Source organism: Mercenaria mercenaria, chromosome 5 (genome assembly GCF_021730395.1).
Source record: "Mercenaria mercenaria strain notata chromosome 5, MADL_Memer_1, whole genome shotgun sequence".
Taxonomy (NCBI): Eukaryota; Metazoa; Mollusca; class Bivalvia; order Venerida; family Veneridae; genus Mercenaria; species Mercenaria mercenaria.
The window spans coordinates 6547666-6574990 of record NC_069365.1 but is presented as its reverse complement, the minus strand read 5'-3'; the positions used below and the strand labels follow the sequence as shown (position 1 = coordinate 6574990).

The 27325-nt window shown below is 36.8% G+C and overlaps 1 protein-coding gene and 1 long non-coding RNA gene across 2 annotated transcripts in view; both read left to right on the top strand.

Annotated features, from left to right (window-relative positions):
* The first annotated feature begins 5866 nt into the window (after nt 1-5866).
* LOC123556352 (complement C1q-like protein 2) overlaps nt 5867-27325 on the top strand; it is a 39953-nt gene continuing 18494 nt past the window's right edge. Inside the window, exon 1 of the mRNA XM_053542573.1 lies at nt 5867-5994. Within this exon, the coding sequence (XP_053398548.1) occupies nt 5952-5994 (43 nt within the window). The 5' untranslated portion in view covers nt 5867-5951. The remainder of the gene's footprint in view (nt 5995-27325) is intronic.
* On the top strand, nt 26284-27293 carry LOC128556847 (uncharacterized). Its single transcript, XR_008370869.1, has 2 exons — nt 26284-26486; nt 26981-27293. It is a non-coding gene; the product is annotated as an uncharacterized LOC128556847 (long non-coding RNA).

Here is a 27325-nt window from a genome sequence, read left to right as displayed (position 1 = left end):
CTTGGATTCAGTGTTGTTATATTTTCCGGTCCTTTGGGATCATGGAGTTCATTCAACATTATGTGTAACTGAGTTCCGCTTAAGCCGGTGCTAGGGGGCGTGAGAGGTTGTGCACATTTCATTACCTGTCATGAATAGACTCAATCAAACCTAGTCTGCTATTATTTTTCTTGGTTGCATTCTTTGCTTCCAAGGGATCTTTTTACAGATTTTATTAATTGTATAGGGAAACACTTAAAAAATCTTGTCTTAAACCTTTTGACCCATAGCTTAAATTTTGTGTATGTGGCATGCTCAACTGGGTCTCTATCAAGATTGTTCAAATCATGACCCTAGGGTCAATATATGCCACCCCCGGGGGTCCCTTGTTTTACGTTGACTTATGTAGGAAAAATCTTCTTGTCCAGAACAATAAGACCTAGACCATGGATATTTGGTATTTAGAAATGTTTAGTAGACAACTTTTAAATTTGTTCAAATCATGACTCTTGGGTCAAAAGAGTTTTTGCATTGGCTCATACAGGGAAAACCCTGTAACAAGATTCTTTTCTGAAACCATAAGGCCCAGAGTTTAGCTATTTGGTATTTGGCATGCTCTAGTGGTTGACTACCAACATTTTTCAAATCATGACCCTATGGTCAATAAAGGCCATGCCCAGGTGATCCCTTGTTAGTCCCCTATTGGTTGAAAACCAGTTTCGGAGACTATAGGAATGCGCTTTTCCGTCCGCAATTTCGTGTCCAGTTCATAACTCTGTCATATCATTTGAAGGGATTTTTATGGAACGCCTAAACTGCCTTGACATGATAATTATTAGTTCGTCATGTGTATTTTCCAATATATTCTGTACAAATCATAGTTTGTTATGTAGATAAAGCTGTTTGTGCTGTGCATTCGCTAGTTTGTGCTGTACAAATAATAGTTCGTTATGTGCTTTTTCCAATATATTCGGTATAAATCATAATTTGTCTTGTAGATAAAGCAGTTTGTTATGTACATTTACTAGTTTGTCCTGTACATATCTTAGTTTGTGCTGTGCAATTGCTAGATGGTGCTGTACAATTAATAGTTCGTCATTTGCATTTTCCAATATATTCGGTACATATCATAATGTGTTACGTAGATAAAGCAGTTTCTTATGTACATTTACTAGTTTGTGCAGTACATTTCTTAGTTTGTGCTATGCATTCGCTAGTTTGCTTGTGCTGTACAATTAATAGTTCGTAATGTGCTTTTTCCAATATATTCGGTACAAATCATAATGTGTTATGTAGATAAAGCAATTTGTTATGTACATTTACTAGTTTGTGCAGTACATTTCTTAGTTTGTGCTGTGCATTCCGAATATATTGGTAAATGCACATGATGGACTATTAATTGTACAGAACAATCTAGTGATAAACTGGCAATCTAGTGATCAAACTAAAATAATTTTTATGTACCGGACAAACTAGTAAATGTAAATGTACATAACAAACTGCTTTATCTACATAACAAATTATGATTTGTACCGAACATACTGGAAAATGCACATGACGAACTATTAACTGTACAGCACAAACTAGTGAATGCACAGCACAACATAAGATATGTACAGGACAAACTAGTCTATGTACATAACAAACTGCTTTATCTACATAACATGATTTGTACCGAATATATTGGAACATGTACATGGCGAACTATTAATTGTACAGCACAAACTAGTGAATGCACAGCACAAACTAAGATGTACAAACTGCTTTAGCTACATAACAAATTATGACTTGTACAGAATATAGATGACTTACATGGGAGTGATCATTTCCCGATTATCTCATCAAGTATTGTTCAACAAACGTCAGATGATTCTTTTTATTTTAACTTTAATAAAGCTGGCAGCAATATCAGTCTTTATGATATCAAAAATGATTTGTCTTTGGAGTATTTCACCAATTTGTTTGATCCTATTAATTGGTTTTCTGTTATTTTATCAGATATTGTAGACAAGTCCATTCCAAAAACTTCAAGAAATGGTAAATCAAAAAATAAACTATGGTATAATGATGATCGTAAGACCGCTATTCGAAAAGACAATCTACAGTCAGTTAAGGTTCTTAGAGCAAAAGCTCGCAGAACTATAAAACAAGACAAGAAAGAGTCCTGGCATTCATACGTTTCTAAACTTAATTCTAGGTCATCGGTTAAAAAACTCTGAGAAATGATTAGTAAATAAGTGGAAAGGGCAAAACTTCAAATGTTTCTCATCTTAAACAACAGACCAGTCTATTGTATCTACCAAAGATGACATTGCTAATACTCTTGGTGAAGCTTTTACAAAAACACTTCATCACATAATTATGACCAAAGTTTCCAAAACATTAAATTAACTAAAGAAAGCAAATTCTGAATTTTGATTTAAATAACGAGGAAGATTATAATAAAACTTTTTCGATCATAGAGGTACTTGACTCTCTAAACAAATGTCATGATACTGCAGCTGGTCCAGACCAAATACATTACCAATTTTTAAAACACTTACCACAAGAATCATTAGACCTTCTCCTTGAAATCTAAAATTTTACATGGAAAATTGGTATTTTTCCAGACTTCTGGAGAGAAGCTATTGTTACTCACATACAAAAACCCTGAAAAGATAGCACGAACCCAAGTAATTATAGACCGATACCCGTACTAGCTGTATATGTAAAACTCTAGAACGTATGATCAATTCTAGACTAGTTTGGTATCTCGAATCGCAAGGATGAATTACAAACTTCCAAAGCGGCTTGAGCAATTTTTACATAACTAATTTTAGATATGCTTTACATTTTTACATGGATGATTTTAGATATGCTTTACATTATGCAGTGTGCTTTACATTTTTAAATGGATGTTTTTAGGTATGTTTTACATTTCTACATAAATGTTTATGCTTTACAGTTGGCGTTTGCAATATGACTTCTCGGCGATATATGACCATTTTGTGTCGATTCGCCGTAAAACCCAACTCACTCAATCACTCAAAGTACAGAATATATTGGAAATGGCACATGACGAACTAATAATTATCACTTAAAGGCAGTTCAGGCGTTCCATAGATTTTAATATTACTTGGCACAAATGTTACCCATGATGAGACGACGTGTCATGCGCAAAACCTGGACCCCTGACTCAAAGGACAAGGTCACAATTGGAGGTCAAAGGTCAACAGGGCTTTTTTTCCTGTCCGGTCCATAACTCATGAAGGGATTTTAATATTACTTTGCACAAATGTACCTTATAATAAAGCGATATGTCATGAGCAACTTTAAAACCCCTAGCTCAAAGATCAAGGTAACACTTGACAGTTAAATGTTAACATGGAATGAAAAGGGTCTGTTTCGTGTCCGGTTCATAACTCTGTCATTCATTAAGGGATTTTGATATAACTTGGCACAAATGTTTCCCATGATGACGTGTCGTGCGCAAAACACGGACCCCTAGATCAAAGGTCAAGGTCAGAACTAGAGATCAAAAGTTAACAGGTTTTTTTCTTGTCCGGTCCTGAACTCTGTCATCCATTAAGGGATTGCAATTTTAGGCATAAATGTTCCCCATGTTGAGACGACGTGTCATGCGCAACACCCAGTACCCTAGCTTAAAGGTCAAGGTCACACTTTGAGATCAGTTGGCAAAAATATCCCCCTGCATGAGACAACGTATTCCGGCGCAAAACCCGGGCCCTTAGCTGAAGGGTCAATGTTACACTTAGTGGCCAAATGTTAATTTCAAGAAAGACTTTGTCCGGGGGGTTTCTTCTTCGTGCATGGGATTTTGATGTTACTTGGCACAAATGTTTACCACCATGAGGCACCTTTGTTTTTACTATAAATAGCTTATATTGTATGTTTAGCTCACCTGAGCAATTTTTGTGATCGCTCGATGTCCGGCGTCTGTCTGTCTGTCTGTCGTCTGTCTGTCTGTCTGTCTGTCAGCATTTAGCTTGTGTATGCGATAGAGGCTGTATTTTTCAATTGATCTTCATGAAATTTGGTCAGACTGATTGCCTTGATAAAATCTAGGTCGAGTTCAAATATGGGTCATCAAAAACTAGGTCACTAGGTCAATCCAAAGAAAAACCTTGTGTATGCGATAGAGGCTGTACTTTTACAACTGATCTTCATGAAATTTGGTCAGAATGATTGCCTTGATAAAATCTAGGTCCAGTTTGAATATTGGTCATCTTGGGTTCAACAACTAGGTCACCAGGTCAAATCAAAGAAAAACATTGTGTATAAGATAGAGGCTGTATTTTTCAATGGATCTCGTAAAATTTAGTCAGAATGATTGACTTGATTAAAGCTAGAAGGAGTTTGAATATGGGTTATCTTGGGAGAAAAAGTAGGCCACTAGGTCAAATCAAAGAAAGACCTTGTGTATGCGATAGAGTCTGTAATTGTCAATTGATCTTCATGAAATTTGGTTAGAATGATTGTCTTGACAAAATCTAGGTCAAGTTTGAATATGGATTATCTGGAGTTAAAAACTAGGTCACTAGGTCAAATCAAAGAAAAATCTTGTGTATGCAATAGAGGCTGAATTTTTCAATTTATCTTCATTAATTTTGGTCAGAATGATTGCCTTGATGAAATCTAGGTCGACTTTGAATATGGGTTATCTGGGTCAAAAACTAGGTCACTAGGTCAAATCAAAGAAAAACCTTGTCTATGCGATAGAGGCTGTATTTTTCAATTGATCTCCATGAAATTCGATCAGAATGATTGCCTTGATGATATCTAGGTCAAGTTTGAATATGGGTCATGTGGGGTCAGAAAGTAGGTCACTAGCTCAAATAAGAAAATACTTCTTTAAACTCAAGAGACAACATTTTTGGTCCAATCCTAATGAAAATTGGCATTTGTTTCCATGAAATCACTAGGTTAAACATGTTTACACTGTTATGGTGTGTTTCTTAGGTGAGCGACCTACAGCCATCTTGGCCCTCTTGTTTTTTATTACTGGCCGTAGGGAAAATTGAGACTGCTCATATTAAAGGCACCTAACCTCACTCTTTACATGTTTTCCAAACTGTTGTAATTTCACAACAATAAATTGGAACCATTATTAGTGAGAAACGTGGCCCCTCGGTATCTTGATAGCTGATAGTGATCAATGTACTTAATATTTAGTTATTGAACCAATCGACGAAATATCCTATCTCCGCCTCCTCTTTATAGTATAACGTTTATATGTAATTACAATCGGTCAAGTAATCTTGGACGAAGCAGCTAACTAAAGTCATACCGGTGGTAAGTTGAACTTTTAGTTTAAGTTTTGTTATGTTTAAAATGTTTTCAGTCAATTCACATCTTACTTTCAGGGCAGACGCATATCTACAATTTTGGAAAAAGCCTAAGGACCGTACTTTATGTCATTTTAAAATGTTTTAAATTACTATCGTCATGTTTGTCTTTTTTTAGCTGGTCAACAAAATGATGTACTGGGTCACGATCAGTCGGCCAATTTAATTCTTTTTATTACCGTATTCGCTAATATTAGTATCACATCCCGCGATCTATCACGATTACTAAAATGAATATTGACATGCGAAAGATTACTTTCTTCGGAAACCTGTAAAAAACCTTAGAAGCATAGAATTCAATCAAGCAGAATAACTCGGTTTGAATGAGTCTGTTCATGAGAGGTAATGGAAAGAGCAACAACTTTCACGCCCCCTAGCACCGGCTTAAGCGGTATCTTATTACACTGGTATTAAATGGACTTTATGATCCCAAAGGACCAGAAAAATAACAACACCGAAAACTGTAGAATGATTGCCATATATTTTAAACCTCATTACGCAAATATTTTTCAATTTAATAGGTGAAATATGAAGTCTATTTACCTAGTTTTGCTACTGGTCGCATGCGTTTCAGCACGCTCGGTGGAAGAATTTCGGGCTGTACACGATTCGATTGCGAATATTGATATGGAAGAAATTGTCAACAGCGAGGAAGACACGGACAATGGAGGTACATATCGATATGTCCTTAATTAAACAATTATCTAAACGTATTGAATATAGGATATTTGAATAATGAATAGAAAATGATCTAGATTAAGTAGAGTATGGTAGAAATGAGAACTGAATTATTAGACGCTTTTCATACATGTAGTTTCGCGTTTAAAAATGCAATTTTGCATGTATGTGCCGCATGACACGTATTTCAGTTCAGTCAGTGTTCGAGATATCTTTATTTCTTACACTATATATTGTATTGTTTGAATATTCGAAGAAATACACCTCTATCACGAATATTTCTATCTGTAGCGTTTGAGCCGAACATATCGGAAACTTTAACATTTCAGGGAAAGCAATTATTTGTACTTACGTTGTTGCTAATATATTGTACTCTGCTAAAGTAACTTACATAAATCCTCTCTCATTTTGTTGGATTTTTTTCACAAAAGTTGATGATTCCAACGACGAACAGGATTCTGGTTTAAGCCACTGGTACGGTACAACTAAAGTTGCGTTTTCCACCTATCTTAGCAAAGACTACAAGTGTCTAGGAAAGGGACAACATATCAAATTCGACAAAGTTCTGCTAAATGACGGAGAAGCGTACGAAGCATCAACCGGCGTGTTCAGGTAGGTAACTTACAGAATCTAACGCGAATCATTAAAATACATAGTTTGCTTGAACACTACAATATCGTGTAGCAATCACAAAACAAATTATTGAGAAAAGAGTGCATATAAACTGCTTTGCGAGTAGGGATAAACTTACTTAAATGGTGCAAATACAATTATGTTATAAACAAACAAACGTTTATGTTTCCATTTAATGAGAATCGTATGCAATTTGAATCAGCGGCGTTTGATAACACCGGTGAAATATGTAAAATTGAAAACACTATCTGTTGCATTTCAGTAAAGCTTGATGTTAATATCAACATTTGTGGTATTAGATGCTCAAAATATGTTACTGCTTTCAATGTTTGATATTTTGGCGGGTCTAACGTCACACCGACCAATAGAGCGACTTTTTCAAGCTTTACTTGCTGACGGAAGGCTACGTGTGTCCCTCTAGGTATTATTTTATCAGGGGCAAGCACCTTGGTGCAATCACCGGAAGGCTTCTTCTCATGAAAACATTCTTTACTCCAAACGAGGTTTCTAGCCCATTGCTGTAAGATTAGAAAATAAAATCTGTAAGAAGATCCTTTAGAAGCATAGAATGCACCCAAGCAAATAATAGCAGTGAGTCTGTTCATATGAGTGAGCGAGTTGGATTTTACGGCAAACCGACACAAAAAGGTCGTATATCTCCGAGAAGATGTAATGAAAACATAAATTGTAAAATATCTCTAAAAATATATATGTAAAAACGTATATACATATAAATTGTTAAAATACCTATCTGCTTTAAAAAGAATAAAATATTGCCGATTGAGAGGTAATGGAACGCTCCCAAGCACCGGCTTAAGTGGAACTCTATTATCAATGAACGTTGAGTAAACTCCATGATCCCAAAGGACTAGAAAATATAACAACACTGAATCCATAGTACGGGGAAAACCTATTGGCCACAGAGCCATCTGGTGAATGCAACTTCAGGGATGCCCCCTTTTAATCTTGTTTTTTTTTATGATTTGAAATCTACGTAATATTATAAGTACCTTTAATTTTTGCCAGTGTAGTAAAAGGTGCGTTAAATATCTCTTGGGGTTATTATCTAACGTTAATGAAATGATTACGGTTAACGACATAGTAAGATAATTATAATTACATTATAACCTGGAGACATGCTTTGAAGTTGTCAAGATCACTTGTTGCGCAGATCCAGCAATACATTTTAGATTACAAGTCATAGTTTTATTTAATAAACTTTAAGGTGCATCATCGTTGGATTAAATAACATGCATTATTAAATAGCCCTAGTCTGCAAATGCATACCACAACTTATGCCATTATTTGTCAACATTAAAAATGTATATCTAGGCATTTTTTATATCAGGGCGAAAGTTGACGGTGTTTACATGTTTACCTATGTGATTGCTCAAAGACATAAGCATGAAATTCGAGCCAAGCTGGTATATGATGATAAAACTATTAATGGAGCAATTGCTGAAGGTAAGTTAAAAGACATTATACGTTTCCTTAAGAATAAAATTAATATCAAGACCAGACTGTAAGATAAGACGTCAATATTTCATTTTCATGTCATCTATTGCATTCTCTGTTGGCTATGCAAAACCTATGTCGGCTATTCCATTGCTCTGTCGGCTATGCTATTTCTCAGTCGGCTATGTCATTTCTCTGCCGGCTGTTGCATTCCCTGTCGGCTATGCCATTTTTCTGTCGGCTGTGGCATTTTCTGTTGACTATGCCATTTTTCTGTCCGCTATGGCATTCTGTGTCGGCTATAGCATTTTCTCTGCCGGCTGTGGCATTCTCTTAGGCTATTCTATTTCTCTGTAGGCTATGCCATTACTATGTCGGCTTTGGTATTCTCTGTCGGCTGTGGAATTACTCTATTGGCCAATTGATTAATTTATCAACTATGTCATTACTTTCACATGTTAAGCGGAAATATAAGGTCTAATGTTTGTAAGCAAAAGACCCTTTTATCTGTTTTAACAAACAGGTTTTCCTTTTTTTTGGATTTAATCGAAATATTCCACATTGCTGGCGACGTTCAAGCGACATGTTACTTTGTGGAAAAAGTGTATTTGATATTGGCTAAAATTCATGTAGTAAAATTTGTTTTACGGAAAAGTTTTCAGCTTCGATTAATATGTTTATGCATGTTGCCTGAAACAAAGCTGGAAATTAGGATGTGCTGTTCGCTAACGGTTTCTCTAATAGCAATAGGCTTTGAAAGCGAACAGCATGGATCCTACCCAGACTGTGCGGAAGCGCTGGCTGGTCTGGATCCATGCTGGTCGCAAAGCAACTATGTTGATTTTCTCATGGCGCGGCTTATTTGTATTAGGCTTAGTGGAGGTGAATAACATTTCTTAAATATTCTAAATATGCACACTTTTGTTACAGACAATGGCAAACAGTATATCCTAACAAGCTGTTACCCAAAGTTCTCGGTTTACGTCTTTCAGGTATGCACAAGTGGCATGATGCCCAAGGCACAAATACAGCAATAATACACGTACGTAGAGGCAAAGCTGTTTGGGTAGAAGCCGTCACCTATGGCAACCTAGAGGGCAACAATGCCAACTACAGATATACCTCATTTAGTGGTTTCTTGCTATATGCTAGGCGTTAAACAGAACTGTTTACGGACCAGCTGGAAAAGAATTCTGTCTTATTTCATTTTATCAGTCTATAAACAGACAGTTTAACATATTTAGTTACCTTAGTATATATATCTGTATTACATATTATTGTGTGGCTTTTTCTCGCCTAAAGAGATTGAAACTTGTATAAAATATTTGTGTTTATCACGTTTTCACATTTTAACAAACTTAAAGGGATAGAAAAAGTGGAAACTGTGCAATCACCCAACACGAAAAAAGGTTGGGTTCGAAGACTGTAGTGGAAACGCATGCTATCGTCCAAGCCCTCAGTCCTCGGGTTGAGCGGAACTCAACATCTGCACATATTATAAGTCTCAAAATACAGTTTGTCAGTATATCAACAACTCTTAGATTAAATCTTTATTAGTAGAGTTCAAGTCATTAAGCAGTATATACCAAGCTTTGCATGGAATATATAAAAGTTCAAAACTTACAAATACTGAGTGTCGGTAGCATTTTTGCAGACCTAGACTTTACATTTAGGCTAGATGCAACAAGTACACGTTCATATGTGGCGTTGTCTGAACGGCTGCGGACCTTATAAGTAGATTTTCCAGTATCACTTTTGTCCTTGTTTTACTTTTTTTGTAATTGATCATGTTTTCTGTAATGTTTTGGGCAGGTTCTTTTACCTGAATTTCTTCAGAAGCAAACGAAGCGTTTTCAGTTGTCTGCTATTACTGATTAAAACATTTATACGGCTTGATTGCAATGGCAGCTGTCGCTGGAAACGGACATTATATCCTGCTTCTTTATCTGTGTTATATGCATTAACAACAAATAAAATCTGGAAAGTAGATCCCTCGGAAGCACCGAAAACAATGCAAACAGTGAAAATTGCAGACTCGGTTTGACTGAGTCTGTTCATGAGCAGTAATGGAAAATGCAACACTGCCCACGCCCCCTAGCATCGGCTTAAGCAGTATTCAATCTTCAAATCTAAATGAGTTGAAATCAATGATCCCGAAGGACCAGAAAATATAACAACACTGAGATGAAACATTCTTACATTAAATAAGGTGACAATATGATCTCATTGATAGCACAACATGTACAGTTATAATAAGAAAAAAAGAACAGTTCACTACTTTTTAAAAGTATTTCTGCAAATGTCGGCAAAAATGCACATTTTTATGTAAATTAGTTTCCTTACAATGAAGCTGATACGTTTCCTTTTGTAACGGAAGTGTTTTGAGTTGCCTGAAAAGAACAATGTGTTTTTAAATTCTAAATTGCAATTGTTTAAAAAGTCACAAAAAATGTCAAGAAAAAGGTCGTTAAATTATAGTCTGAAGTATGCAAACAAATTTAAATATGCATGCTCCAACCTTACATACGTTTTGGTAACTGAATGCGTAAGCAAAAAATGGTTGTGTAGATAAAGTCAAAAAGAAACCTTAGGCATGAAATAGTCAAACGTTGCACGAGTACTATCCTATCTAGAAACGACTAGTATGTTTAGACTCCATTTTCTTTTATATTTAGATAAGGTCACGACACAATAAATAGCTGTACTTTATTCTATATAAAACGGACATATTTCCAATGTCTGCAGCACACCCATTTTAAATGTCTGTAACTTACATTTTCTTGAAAAATATTGTCAGTGCTGTAAATCAAAAGAAAAGTAGTCATGTTTGACGCAAGAAAAATACACAAACTGCAAAATCAGCTAAATATGAGTCCCCAAATTGTAGTGGTGGTGTATGACCTAAGATCCAATTATGTTATGCTATAATTTCATTATAATGTCAAGCATAAACCTGTCATGTGCGTTCAGCAAAAAGTGTAAAGATAATAAGGAATGTAGCTCTACAGAGCAAACAAACAGAGTACTATTTGAATCCGCCATTATACGACTTCCATTGGTTGCGTCGTTTCCTATTTAGTGTCTGTATGCCAAAATGTCGCATGTTTGAAATATTCTCTTGCAACCAGATTACTTCATTTCATAGACCTTGGGCACAATTATAAGATAAAATGGGTTTTTATAATGGCTGCGAAATAGGGTCTATAGAGTTACTTTGCCATCATTTGTCAAAAACATTTTTTTTAACTACGGAAGCTGATAAAGGCCATTATTTAGAACCTGACTCAAAGCTTTCTTGACCAAGAAGCAGTGCCAACACTGAAATTTATCTGATGTTTTCCCTAGTTTTGAAAGAAATGTTGGTAATAACAATTCTAGGATATGACACTGACGCACTTTAACTGTGTTTCCAGTTATAAGTAAGATTTTAGAACATGAAATGAAAAAGCTGGAATAGGGACATTTTACAAAAGGTCTTATAAAAGTACAACAAGAACAAAGTAAAGTTAACCCCCAAAGTTTAAAATGTACCATACGTTAATGTATATTTTTTATCACAGAAACTGTTTTGATCAAAATAATAACATTTCACTTTAATTCACTAAAATTTGTTTGAAGTTTTCAAACTAAAATTTACAATTATACAAGCAAGATATTTAAGGTCACTTTTCTTGTCCTGCCTGCAGCTATTTCTTTCCTTGCAGAGATATTTAAATAACTTTGTATAAATATTTAAGATAACAAGCCCATGTGTCATATTGACCCAATAAACAGATTGTTGATGTTTTATCTCAGAATTGCCTCCCTTTAATGTGACTTCTGCAATACCCGACAATTTTGTTTTCCTTTGGGATCATAGAGTATATTAATTTATTAAATAATAGAATTTCGCTTAAGCTTGTGCTAGGGGCCGTGAGGGGTTTGCACATTTCATTACGTCTCCTGAGCAGACCAAATCAAACCGAGTCCGCTATTGTGTTGATTGGCTGCGTTCTATGCTTCCAGAGGACCGTTTCATAGATTTTATTATATGACTACCTCTATATCCGAAGTATTACGTGCAGACTACAAACTGTACAAAATGTCTTGGAGTTAATTGTGTACTTTCGCATCTTTTACCGATTCAAACCATACTGCAACCACTTGCGAGTTGTCGGATTCTCCAAACTTAAAAGCCAAAATTCATCATATTGTATTACTGTTACCGCATCGAACACCCACAAACCCGCACCTAGAGGATATCAGCTGGTTTAACCTAATGTAAACCAAAATATTGCATACCCTGATAAAGAAATATCCATGAACTTAAATCATTTTACTGACCTTGTATTAGTTACCACCGGCACCAAACAGAAAGAAAATCCCGCTGTATAAGTTTTATCCTTCCCCCTATGATAACCATGTTCGTAAACGAGAAAATGAATCGGGCTTTCTTCAATATCCTGCTTTTCGTCATACAGCAATGCGACATGCTACATCTGGTGTATTGACTTGTGGTAAACTTACATCGTTCCTTCACCATGTGTCTATGTACTAATGATATGAATAGAAGCGGTTCCTGGACGGAGTGACTGCTCACTCGTACACATGAACAGTTGACAGAAATATTCTCTAAAGGTAAAGACCTGCGGGCACATAAACTCTCCCTTGTCACTATGCAGAATGCAGTATTTCACTAAGTCTAAGCATAATGGGTTTACAACAATGTACATCTCATCTCTCATTATGCAGCAGAGGGCGTGTTCATCTTCGTGTTCGGATGCTTCTGCTAAACCACGAAAAAAATATGACACTGCGTATAATGGCTACGTTTCCGGTGACTGGACCTCTAAACCTATTTGATTTGTCGAGGCGTCCAGTAATCTCACGCTGTTTAGGATTGAATTTCATTTGGCTACCACGAAACAATTAGATGAATGGTCAATTTGCTGACACCGAATCACTTTCCTCTTACCGCTGTGAGCTCGAAACCCGTTCGGATAGTCATACTAGGTAGCCATCCTGATTGCTTACTGATGAAAGGCGACCGCCCGTGCCAGAGATATTGCCCGGGGGCACCTGCAGTGAGTTATTCTCCCACCACCAAAATGAAGTTGCCATATGACATCAAAATAGAAGTGATTTCTTATACACGAGGAGGGGGGATAATAACTTGAAAACTATAATATTCAGGCTGGGGTTGCAGTTCTTGAACTCTGTAATTCCTCTTTATACTATCTCATTGTGTAAGATGTCTTATTATTATTTATTCAATAAATGAACAATTATGAAAAAAGTACAGAAACTTAATATAATAATTCAAGACTTATGGTTTCAGCATAGGGTGCCCTCATTTCCCATTACAATTCCTTCAGTAGTTGACAAATTAATGTTAAACGACGGTGTCTGCTTGTAGCAGTGAGCACAATGGCCAACTTTATAGTGCTGCCTCACTGGAATATCACGCCGTAGACACGTGGCATTATACCATACTCAGTCACATTATACTGACACCGGGCTGACCAGTTCTGGCACTATCCCCTTAATGCTCAGCGCCAAGCGAGGAAGCTGCTAGTACCATTTTTACGTCTTTGGTATGACGCGGCCGGGGATCGAACCCACGACCTCCCGCACTCAAAACGGACGCTCTATCACTAGGCTACCGAGGCGGTATGACAAATTAATAGAATGTATAGAATGTCCAAACTCAAGTACAATAAGGGAGATACAATAAGGGAGATAATTCAAAACTAATTAGAGATTAGTTCTTATGTTATATACTTCCTCACTTACTTTCTTTAAACTCCCTTCAGATGTCACAATTATTAAAGGAAAAATAAGTACAAAATTGGAGACCATTCAAACATTTTTAGCTCGAGTATTCAAAGAATAGTAGTGCTACTGGACTCGCCCGTGCGTCGGCGTCGGCGTCCCGATTTGGTTAAGTTTTTTTGTGTATGTAAGCTAGTAGCTCAGTAACCACCTGTGGGAATGGATTGAAAATTCACACACTTATTCATTGTGATAAACTGACTTACATTGCACAGGTTTCGTAACTCTGTTTTGCTGTTTTACAAAATTATGCAGGGGCCTCCGTGGCCGAGTGGTTAAGGTCGCTGACTTCAAATCACTTGTCCCTCAACGATGTGGGTTCGAGCCTCAGTCGGGGCGTTGAATTCTTCATGTGAGTAAGCTCCAGCTGGCTTACGGAAGGTCGGTGGTTCTACCCAGGTACCCTCTCGTGATGAAATAATGCACGAAGGGGCACCTGGGGTCTTCCTCCAACATCAAAGCTAGACAGTCGCCATATGACCTATAATTGTGTCGGTGCGACGTTAAACCCAATAAAACAAAACAAAATTATGCCCTTTTTTTCGACTTAGAAATGTTTGGTAAAGGTTTTGTATGTAAGCTGGTATCTCAGTACCGACTAATGGAAATGGATTGAAACTTCACACACTTGTTCACTGTCATCATCTGACATGCGCTAAGCAGATCCCACCTTGTTCACTGTCATGATCTGATTTGCACTAAGCAGGTCCCATAACTCTGCTTTGCATTTTTTCAAAATTTTGCCCCTTTTTTCACTTAGTTTTGGGTTAAGTTTTTTTATATAAGCTAGTATCTTAGTATCCAATAATGGGAATGGATTGAAACTTCACACACTTGTCCACTGTCATGAGCTGATAAACAAATGCAGGTTCCTTAACCCTGTTACCCAGTTTTACAAAATTATGCCCCTTATTCGACTTTGTATTCATTCAATTAACAAGGCCGTTGAATAGTCGAGCGTTGCTGTCCTCCGACAGCTCTTGTTTAAGAAAGAGTTATGGTTGCCGTGTTCAGTGCTTTCTTTTATTACATGTAGTTTCTTTGAATTCCCTACATTTGTTGCAAATTTATCGTTCGGACAAAACAGCAAACATAAAGTTTCTGAAGCAATTTAAGACGGGGTTATTGTTCTTGTTGTAAGCATTACCTGGCGGACTGGATTTTTATATCTCCTTCCCACTTTTTATTGGAGATAATAAAAATTTCTTCAGTGTCAACTAGCAATGGTTGCGTTGCTCGGCTGACAGGTTGTTGAACCGACAAACTACATAGTTGCGAGTCGGTATGCACCCTTGAAAGTGTAAATACTAACATAACTTAGACATCGGGAACAAAGCTTCATTCACTTGCTGATATTTCAACTTTTGTATCCGGAATGTTTAAGTACATATATAAGATCGAAGAATCTGGTGCTTCAATTCTCCCGCCTTCATAGCTTTGGGTATTGTATAATCATCCCTTGGAAAGGTTCCTGCTTTTTAATATTGTCTATTGGCAGTTTCTATGATGTGTAGGCTCCGTAACTACCGACCCCATTTCTAAATTCCAGTTAGTTTAGTTCGTTTAGGGCAAGCACATTATTTTAACTGGGGACCATACGCCGCTTTTTATTGAATTACACACTAGTGTAGCATTGAAGGTTCCATATTGCAATGCCGTATTAACACGTCAGCGGATGTCTCTTAACTTGTGGTTTTGGTACTTGTAACCTGTGTAAATTAGTTCTGCTCAGCTCGCGGCTGGAAGGCATGAACGGTAGCATGCATTTCCACTACGGCCCATGATCAGGCCCAATAAACCGAGCCTGCAACATTTTCATTTTTTGTCATTTTCGGCGACCTGCGGAGTTTCCACTTTTTCTATTGCAAAACATTATCTATTTCTTGTAATTCATCTATTTATGAGGTAAAGAAAAAAGTTTGTTTTCGGTTACTAGTACTGCTTGATTTGAGCATCTTACAAGAACGTTATGGAAATACCAGTTGTAGTGATCTTTATTTTCATTCTATCAGCACAGATAGTTAACAAATAAAAGTAAACAAATTTAAAGTCTCTTTAAAAATGATAGAACAAATAAATATACAGTATGATATAAATGAAAAACTTCTCAAAATCTATTTTTTATTTGCAGACTGTTAAACATACGCATTCTCATTGAAGCAACATTGCAGGACCTTTTTTACGCTTCATATACTGTAAAAGCACATATTTTCGCTGGGTCAAAATTTCGTAAGTTTGAAATATGGAGTATGTTCGCGAGGTTTAATATTCGCGAAATAGTAAACATATTTAATAAGGAGCGCGGAACAGTAAGTACCGCCACAGAACCCAGGGACACTGGGTACAGGTTTAATTCATTTTTCCGAAAGTTAGAAGATTCTTTTATGTTAGAAAAACATTTATAAGCTGACGCAGTTCATATCTCAGGAGATTCTGTTTCACCAAAACACACTTGAATGAATAAAATATATAGACACTAGTCGCGCTTGCACTGAAATGAGCTGTACATTTTATCATTAACATTAAAATGTCTAAACAATCCTAGTTAATCATTTTCATCTTCTAAATACTGGTAGAATATGAGAGCCACACTGTCACAATACATATATACGCTCGTCACAAGACATTAGTTTTGACATTTGAAATACCATTCTTATTTAGCAGACTCGTTGTCAGTTTTCTAAATGTCGACTGATTCCAGAGCCGTAACTCCAGACAAAGACTATATATACCGCTGGTTATTAACCTTGGACATTATAACATGTCCGTAAACATTATGACTATGTTTAGTGAAGATTGGATATGATCTGCTTTAGTTATTAACGAGGGACACTGACAATTTTGCGATATTGTTATTAAAGGTCCATAACGCAAGAGTGACAATGAGTGTCTATCTTGTTATCGGATTTGTCTAAGATATTTTGCTCTTAAGTATTGTGACCAGATTGATGAACATTGGATAAAAGGTACCTAAGTAACAGTTGACACTGTCAATTTAGCAACTTTCAATAGTTCATGGGCCATAACTCCAGAGCCAGTGGTATTGTCCAGCTAATAGCCTAGTGGTAGATTGCCCACTTCGAGTGCGGGAGGTCGTGGGTTCGATCCCTGACCGCGTCATACCAAAGACGTAAAAAATGGTACTAGTAGCTTCCTAGCTTGGCGCTCAGCATTTTGAGGATAGCGCTAGGACTGGTCAGGCCTGTGTCAGTATAATGTGACTAGGTTGGGTATCGTGTCATGTGTCTGCGGCGAGATATTCCAGTGAAGCAGCACTATAAAGTTGGGTATTGTGCCCAACCACTGCTACAAGTAGACACCGTCGGTAATATAACTGAAAAATTGTTGAAAAAACTTTGTTGAGATATGATACCAAGAAACAATGTTACAAAGTTTGGTGAAAGTTTACGCCGTTTTTCAACAGTACTAGTATTTCAGTTATGTTATTATTTTGTTTGTTTCGGGTTTAACGCCGTTTTTCAACAGTATTTCAGTCATGTAACGGCGGGCAGTTAACCTAACCAGTGTTCCTGGTTTCTGTATCAGTACAAGCTTGTTCTCCGCAAGTAACTGCCAACTTCCCCTAATGAATCAGAGGTGGAGATCGAGTTCAGACACCATGTCGTTTATCAAATAGTCACGGATAACATACGCCCAGCCCGAGGATCGAACTCACGACCCCGCGATCCGTAGACCGACGCTCTACCTACTGAGATAAGTGGGCGGGTCTCAATTATGTTATGGCAGACAGTTAACCTAACCAGTGTTTCTGGATTCTGTACCATAACAAACCTGTTTTCCGCAAGTATCTGCCAACGTCCACACATGGATCAGAGGTGGAGGACGAATGATTTCAGACACAATGTCTTTTATCAAATCTTTACGGAGAACATACGCCTCGCCCAGGGTTCGAAATCGTGACCCCGCGACCCGTAGATCTGCGCTCTCCGTATTGAGCTAAGCGGGCGGGCTACTTTTAGAATTGTCTAAAGGCTTAAACACTATTATAAACGGGTCATTGAGTCTTTTCTTAAACTTCAGAAACACTCCACATTTTGAGTCTTATGCAGACACGAATTAAATCCCCCTATCACAGCTATTCAGCACCACACTTGCATTTTACCCTTCCTTGCTTCGTTTGGCGCTAAAATTCAAATATTTACGGGCTACCACGTGAGCATGTGTTATTCGATCTCAGAGTCCCTCTACATAATCATAGAAAAGTGGCACTGTTCATCTGGTGGTTGTGGATTATGTCAACTGGTAGGCGTATCACGGTATGCCTCAGCTAAACGCCTTAGATACAGGTCCCGATCCTCTTCGCTGTGGATCTGAAGAGGCGTTCCCCATCTTTTATATACGAGCAGCAGCACTCTTTTGCTTTCCGGTTAGGAAATGCGATAACTTTGGCGTAATTGGTAAACGCATCCGTTCATGTTAACACGTGGAGTATGTAAAAAAACAACAAAGAAAAATATCAAACAGGGAATGTCACGCACCAAAAACGTAGCCTCCTCAAAACGAAACCCCCAGCACGCAGACGCGTGCACCACACACACACACACACACACACACACCCACCCAAAGCCAACACATAAGGACAAAACGAACAACACACACGCACACAAAGCCAACACATAAGACGAAACGAACAAACAAAGGAACACAGTGGGGCACCGCCTTGGAACGGACAGTGGCAAAAACACCACTGGGGAGCTTAAACCGGTTTATGGTGCACCTAACCTCACTCTTACCCCCACCATGTTCCAAAGACATGGGACAGTGTAAATAAAAATAATCCCCTCCAGGTGAATCTCTTACACACGTAATGGAAACAAAAAGGCATGGCATGTAAAACACAAAAATGCTCGTGTTTAAATATATAAAAAAACAAACCTTAAGAACCAAAAACGTATGTACTCAATGCCTTTTCAGAAGACAGAGCAACAAGAGAAACACCCTTAAGGGCCCGACGAAACAGGCCAGAAGACAAATATCAAAACAGTTCAGTCCTGGTAGGATTTAAAAACTGCTTATCATAGAGTCCTCCCCCTCTTCCGTCAGACGCAATCAAAGAGGGAAGCGCAGTGTCCAACTGTAAACGGGTTGAACACTAAACATGCGGTATGTCTCAAAACAGTTCGGTCGTAACCTCTTTTAATAAAACGTTTGATAATCTTTCCAAATACATTTGGAATATAGTGCACACGTATCCCTATGTGCGCCACTTTTGATGTTACCTATTGGAGCTTTCGGCGTATGAGTTGGAGGCTTGTCGAAAGTACAGACATCAGATTTCAAATTGAATCACATTATGTCTTGTTACATTTTATACCAGTAGTATCTCTGAGAAATCTTTGCCTTAGATTTTCGAACGTCAAGGTGGTCAGAATGAATACTATTATGCATCTCACTAAGTATTTCCGGTCGTAACTCTTGGAACAGTAAGATGTGTATAGGTTCCAGTGTCATTCTGTTTGCTAAAGCTCTTGCACAGAACACCTTTAACCAGATCATACCACAGTATCCAGTAATGTCTGCAGTCTGGAATTTTTGACTTTATTTCGTTATGACTACAAACCCGTTTACATTTTAAAAGCATGTCAGTAGTCCCTAAGCGATTTGTAGTTTTGACCATCTGTCACACCTTGCAAATTAAGTTTCCACCGCGCTTTTGTTTGTCCATTTTGATCCATGTAGACAGACGGGGCTGAAAAAAGTTTAAGTCACTTTTACGCGGTCGATAGCAGGGTTGGTGTAGGGAGGTGTGTTCCCTCCTGCTTTGAATTATTTTGTAATTTCCAGTAGTAAAGCAGTGCTGCAATCAGATTTTGAAATGGACAGGGTGGCAGCTGGTAAAAGGGCATATCAAACTGCAAAGTGACAATATGGGGGAAGGGTGTTTGAGGAGGACACTCCCTCCTGCAAGATGGGTTTGGGGTATTCAAAAATTTAAAAATGTAGGTCTTTGAAGCAGCCTTTGCTGCATTTTCTGACCGAAAATAATGTTTCGTTATTTAGCTCACCTGTCACGTAGTGACAGGGTGAGCTTTTGTGGTCACCCTTCGTCCGTCCACAATTTCCTTGCGAACACGATGGAGACCACATTTTGTATTTGATTTTAATCAAACTTGCACTCAACTTGTATGGGCATAATAGCTCGGTTCCTTTCCGGCCAAATCCCATCTTGGGTTCCAGAGTTATGGCCCTTTAAAGGCCCAAAATTTGCCATTTTTTGGCTTGTGAACATGATAGAGACCACATTTTGCAATCAACTTTAATAAAACTTGCAAACAACTTGTTTTGGCATAATATCTCGGTTTCTTTTGAAAACTGGCCTGATGTCATCATGTGTTTCAGAGTTATGGCCCTTAAATTGCCAAAATGTGCTATTTTTTGCTTTTGAACACGACAGAGACAACATTTTGCAATTAACTTTAATCAAACTCGTACACAACTTGTATTAGCATTATATCTCGGTTCCTTTGAAAACTGGCCAGATCCCATCATGGGATCCAGAGTTATGGCCCCTTAACTCCTTAAGGTGCTATATTTTCTACTCCCGTAGCGTCGATACCCGACTATACGCGCGTTATCAGGACTCCCCAGGACGGCGATTGACGAGTATAGTTGCGGCACCGAGATCATGCTGATTACGACACATACTTGTTAATTTTTGATAATCCTGATAAAAGCAAAATTATTTTGCATAACGGCTATTATTTCTTAGATGTTACAATTATTAATTTGCTAATAATTAGTTTCCTTGTTAAAATAAATGTTTGTAAATATGCGATAATGGAAATAATAAAGACGAACTCCGCTGTGTTTCGTTCATACTGTATTTCAAAAGATTAAAATAATATCGGCTGCCAGAGATTTTTCTTACATTGAAGAAAATATTCATTGTTATGCTGATTTTGACGTATCAGTTCCGTCGGATGATGATTCCGACGATGAAATTTCATTATCAGAGAAATGAATGGTCGGAAAACGTTAAGTTTTAGAAAGCTGAAATATTCGTACACTTACATCCCATTAAATTCAAATGGATAAAAATAACACAGCAAAACATGTTTCATACATAAAAATGAGTGTAAATAAACACTTTTTGTAAATGTAATAATTCTTCAAAGTTGGGTGTAAATATTACAACTTAACTGTCTCAGTGCGTGTCACACAACGTTTGTGTACATGTTTAGAAATTAATTTACATCAAAATAAACCATCGATATTCACTCAAAAATGGGTGTTAATTTTGAGTAATGCTGATGTAAATACCCTGTGTTAATAATGTATTTCTATTTATTGGAATTTAATGTGTTTACATGTTAAACAAGAAATGTCTTTAAAAATGATGGTCGGCGAATTGTAATAAGGAAAGAAGTTTATGAATTTTTCATCTAACATTCATCTTTCATCTAACATTTTTCAAATTGCAAAACTAAACACCGCACTTTAACAATTTAAAGGTCCATTACTAAGGGAAAGTGAGTTGCCAATTATTTTCATAGCCAGTGCATAGACTTCTGCAAGACACTAAATAATGAAGATTGGCAGGTCAAAATTTACAGAAGGTCTTTGGAACTCAAAGAAATGTATGTTTATTATGTTGAAATTTCAATGAATCGACAGAATGACCCCCCAGGTCTTTTTAACTTTCTTCATACTTCATAGAAAAATAATTGTACATATACTGCGATTTATTTCGAATTTCTACATACCAACTTTCATTTTCCAATAAAATGAAATAGTTTCTGTGCTTTTTAAAAGAAATTAAATGTTCGCTTTACTTAGTATTGAACCTTTAAATGGTTCTCTTTTAATTTTTCGCAAAGGTTTCGTAGGGTTGCAATTTTGTTTCGTTTATCCTTAGACGAATAATTACAGCAGTAGTTTGATGAAGATTCATGAAGCGGTTCATGAGAAGAGGTCCTTAAACGTGTTTATATTTTTAGCTAAATTGGTCCCTATCCCAATTTGCAAAATAGCAGGAGACCTTACGATATTGTTACACATCGAGTTTGATAAAAATCCATTACATTTTAGTGGTTAATGCGAAGAAAGGCATATCTACTTTTAGCTATAGTGGTCCCTAATAGGGCCCAAGTTCCTATATAAATAAATTTGGAAGAGGACATTATAATGATGCTCCAGACCAAGTATGACAAAGATCCACCAAGCTGTTCATGAGACGCTGTATAAAGACATTTCTAGTTTTGGCTCTAGCAGCCCCTAAAAGGGGTCAAATGTCCCAGCTGAACAAAGTTGGCTGCGGGCCTAATAAAGAAGCTACAAATCAAGTTTGATTAGAATACATGAGAAAAAATCAATTAAAGGATTTTTTTTATTTATTTCTAAAATAGGCCAACTGATCCCGCTTTAACAAATGCATATCCGCTATTCATGAATCTTTGGACAATGACGTCACACCTTTAAAAAGTGAAGGTCAAGCAAAACATTCAATTGTAATTATTTCAATATTTCTGTTTCATAAGCAAAGTTTGACCGTAGTCATATCACATAGATAAACTGTATGCTGCGTCCCTTGATTTCAGTGTAATGAGATTCAGTCATTATATAGCATATACATAATAAAACAGATTTCAACTGAGTTCAATATTTGCATACCATACTAAAGAAAAATATTCATATATAATAAATCAGTTAAATAATTTATAACAAATATATCAAAGCAAACAAGTACTCATTTTAATATGCAATCTGAAAAAGTCACAAAAGCAAGAAACCTTTTCATATACAGACGACAATTGTAACAAGGAAAATCTTTTAAAAAGCACTTCTCTACATAAAAGACTCTTATCATACCCTTAAGCATGTGATACGCAGACCATATTCAGCTCTTTCTTTAATTTGATATATGTTGGTATTTGAACAGGTTTTTATGATATTTATTAAACTTACTTATCATTTTGTGATATATCAATATTCTTGCTAAATATACTGAGCCAACGTTAGCTTTAAAACTGTGAACAGCGTCGTTTAGGACAAACGCTTTGTCTACATTTCACTCAGCGTAGCAAAATCAACAGAGTGAAGGAAATTGACACTCTCGTCCAATCAGGCAGAGTGTTACATAAATCTTCCATTTTGATAAATTATCTATAATGCGTTATCAAGTAGTTTGATTTGCAAACTGAAGTCAAGTGGCATAGGTAACGAATTCGTTCTTAGATGGCGTTCGCCGAAAAAGTAATAAAATCAGAAATATTCAGATATTTATTAAACGCAATAGGTGTGTAAAAATGGTAAATGTTTCGAAGTGAAATTATTATTCTATTTGGGTCTAAGTTACGGACAAAAGTGGATATATACAAATATTTGTTCAGACTTGGAAGATTTTATAAGTATAGTTTGTTTTACACCCATAATATTTCAATGCATGATTTCAATTGACTGCATGGGAGTGTGATTATGATAGATCAGATAATGTTCTTCGACGTCAGGTGGTTTTGTTTGTTTGTTTGTTTTGGGTTTAACGCCGTTTTTCAACAGTATTTCAGTCATGTAACGGCGGGCAGCTAACCTAACCAGTGTTCCTGGATTCTGTACCAGTACAAACCTGTTCTCCGCAGGTAACTGCCAACTTCCCCACATGAATTATCAGAGGTGGAGGACTAATGATTTCAGACACAATGTCGTTTATCAAATTGTCACGGAGAACATACGCCCCGCCCGAGGATCGAACTCGCGACCCCGCGATCCGTAGACCAACGCTCTTACTACTGAGCTAAGCGGGCGGGCTTACGTCAGGTGTAAACGTCAGGTGGTAATTCTTATTTCGCCGCAGCAGGTATATTATGATGTCGGCCTCAGAGAGTTAAGGGTCCAAATTTTGCTATTTTGGCTTTTGCAGCCATAAAGGGACTTAATTTATGGTTTGATTTGATACACACTTGCAAAATATCTTCAACAACAATAACTCTTGGATTCCATGATGAATCTGTCAGACAAATCATATGTTCTGGAGTTATTTTATATATGATTACCTCCCCTGATTTTAATCAAAATGGATTTATATCAGTAAGTACTTATAAAAATAAGGAAGAATATCCAACAGGGAAAGCCACGTTCAAAAAACGCAGCCTCCCAAAAGACACACGCGAACAACTCTCGCACACCACAGACAAAATTGAACACAAAAGGACAAAACAAACAACTCATTTGAAATTTCATTGTTGTCATTAGTCGGAGTCAGACAATCAGTGTAGATAACTATAGACTGATTTTATGTCAAATTCCTCCCTTTATTTCAATTAAAATGTGTATATATCCGTAACTAATGAAGATACTGATCTGAAATTTCATTTATGCCATCAGATGGACTCGAACAATCACTGAAGATACGTATTTGACTGAATGTCTGACAAATTACCTCCCTTTAGTTTTTATGTAAATGAATATACCTAGCAGCTACTATTGAGATTGGTTTGAAACGTCATTTATGTCTTCTATGGTAAAAAGTTTCTACTTTTATTTCATTTATGCCATCAGATGGACTCGGACAATCAGGGTAGATAACTTTTGACTGAATTTCTGACAAATTACCTCCCGTTATTTTATGTAAATGAATATACCTCAGCAGCATCTAATGAGATTGGTTTTAAATGTTATTTAAGTCTTCCAGGGTAAGGAATAGTCATGCTAGTACAAAAATGCAGCACTTGAGCCTAGGACCCTCAAACTTGGTATGGAGATTGGCCCTGAAAAGAACGTGACCCACAGCTCAAAAGGGACTGTTGCAAGAAAATATTTATCCTGATGATATTTAAAGTGTATGCCTATGTGATCTATGTCAAAACTTGATCTTATCATTAAGAGCAATGGTACTCAGGTGAGCGATATAGGGTCATCATGGCCCTCTTGTATATATTACCTATTACAAAATCCCAATTATGAATTATTTTCACTACATACTTTTACTTTCAGGTCATGCCTCCTGTAGAATTTAAGTCTGATATATCTATGTGTTTTGAAAATCCTTCAAGGGGTTTAGGAGATACAGAGCAAACACAAAATGGTAGGCACAAACATTTGACCTTAAGTTGTGACCTTGACCTTGAGCCGACATGGCTGACTCGTAAGTTCTGCACATCATCTTGATGAGGTGATCATTTGACCCAAGTTTCATGAAAATGTAAGTTTAATTCTAAAGTGCAAGTGCTGCATTAATTGTACAGTAGTAAGAACATTTACTATGTACGTGTTAAATACCCGGGCACAAGCCATACTCATTCGGTTAGTGGCTAGGGGTCAAGTAACCAGACCTGTAGACAACCCGTACAGGGCTGTCTAGATGTCCGGTAATCAGTATGAATACTGATAATGGTATTTACAAAGAGGAGATTATATTTCATCTTTAAAACGGGAGATGATTTCAAAAGTTTGCTCCCGTGTATTTTCTCGTCGTTTTAAATACATTGTAACAGGAAAGAGAGTATTGTAACAGGAAAGAGAAGTATTTATGCATCTTTAATAGCGGGGAAATACTCTCGAAAATTGATAAATAGAAATTTGTTGGTCGTAATCAGCTTTTAACATTTTTTTTTTGTTTTTCTCGTGAATTAGAATAATTTTTTAGTATTAAAGACATGGATTGTGCTCATAAATTGTGGAATTCTTTTTACTGCTTAGTAACGGTGGCTACCGGAAATCGCTATTAAAATTTATTTTCAATAGCCTTGAATACGACTGAGAGCTTATTATAAATAATTTACCCCCATCATAATGATGGCAACTTTATGACAATTTACCATACTTTTTACCAGCAATTACCTTATACAATGGCAATATAGTACATAACAGCACATATATTATATTAAATACCGGACATCTCGACTCCGGCTCTAGAGGTCCAGTTATCGGACCCCTGACCACTTCCTATAAGGGTGGCTTATCTTACGATCTGATATTTTAAACTTATCTCGCCTCCTACAAGGACGTCACCTGTAGACAAGATATATTCCATGTCCTGCAAGTACATTTTAGATATGAATTTTCATTATAACAAAATGGCTGCCGCATTGCTGGCGTAACCGCATTAAGTCAGATTATTGATGAGCTCAAGCTATAGATATCATTCCCGAGAGTAGTAAATTCAGTGTTTTCTTGTCGTTTTCATTCTCCTACTTGGTTTAGGCTCGTGAAGATGGATAAAAGTTCGCCGTAAAGGAAAAATATCTCTGTATTGGAGACACGACCGTTGAAATCTTGTTTTATGTTAAATCTAAGTAAAGCAGAGAAATTAACATTTTTGTTACACAGCAGTTTGTTGTAAGATCATTTAATCTACGTGCAAGATAAAGGCTTTAACAGGGAACGGGATGAAAGGCGAAGTTTCAAGACATTTCTGCCGTTGACATCGTGAAATCTGATCATTTTCGAAAGGATGGAACAGAAAGCTTTTCTGTGTTTCTGATCTTAACCAGTCAATAACTTGTATAAATGAGCGTTTGTGTTTTGTGATTCAGTCAAAATACAGGTCATTGTGCATTTTATGGCGGATGTTAATCAACTATAAACAAAACAAGATGAACAAATGATTGCAGGATTCCAGTTTGCACTGTAAGTAGATGTATAATAATTTACAAATTGTTTCGATTGTAGTATGAAAATGAAGGTTTGTCGGCAAGATAATATCGTTACACTGTTTGTTGGTAACAGGATACGGAATATACGCTGTCGAGGAAATCCATATCAGGCTCGCGTATATCACGTATCCTGTCAATAACAAGCAGTGTAACTAATATTACCATCCCACTAAGCCGTACACATAACTGCATTTTACTGTTAGGAAGAGAAAGAAATTAAAAAATACCACCATATAGAAAAGGCGATTTGTCTCATTAAAGTAATCATTTTTTACGCCGCATTTTTAACTGCTATAGATGTCACTTCTATATATGTTGGCTGGTATTGTACAGATCCGTAATAAATTAATGATGTTAAAACGTACGGTTACTGAATTCTATGAATGTTAGGCCATTCCCTGGAACGTTTTCATTTTTTACATAAGAATGATTGTTTTGATTTATGACTGTTTAACTTTTTTTCTTCAGATTGTTGGTGCGCTACAGTCGTTATGTGCTGACAGACAGGTTACGTTTCAAACACTAAACATACAAATCATCTTCCTAATAATTGAAGTTTGCATGAATTAAATGTAAATGATTTTCATCCTGAAATGTTTATGAAATAGACGATCAAGTGCGGTAGCACTGTTTCTCGGTGCCTGCATGGCACCGAATTAATACATGTACGTGACGTCAATATTGCCTTTGTTTTAACGGAAATGTGCAGTGATATTTCATGTTAGAATTTCGTTTATCATCGGTCACGAATTCATTGTTTCAAATTAAAAGTAAACCACTACCGTTGAGTTTTGTTTGTTCACGCCAATTCAT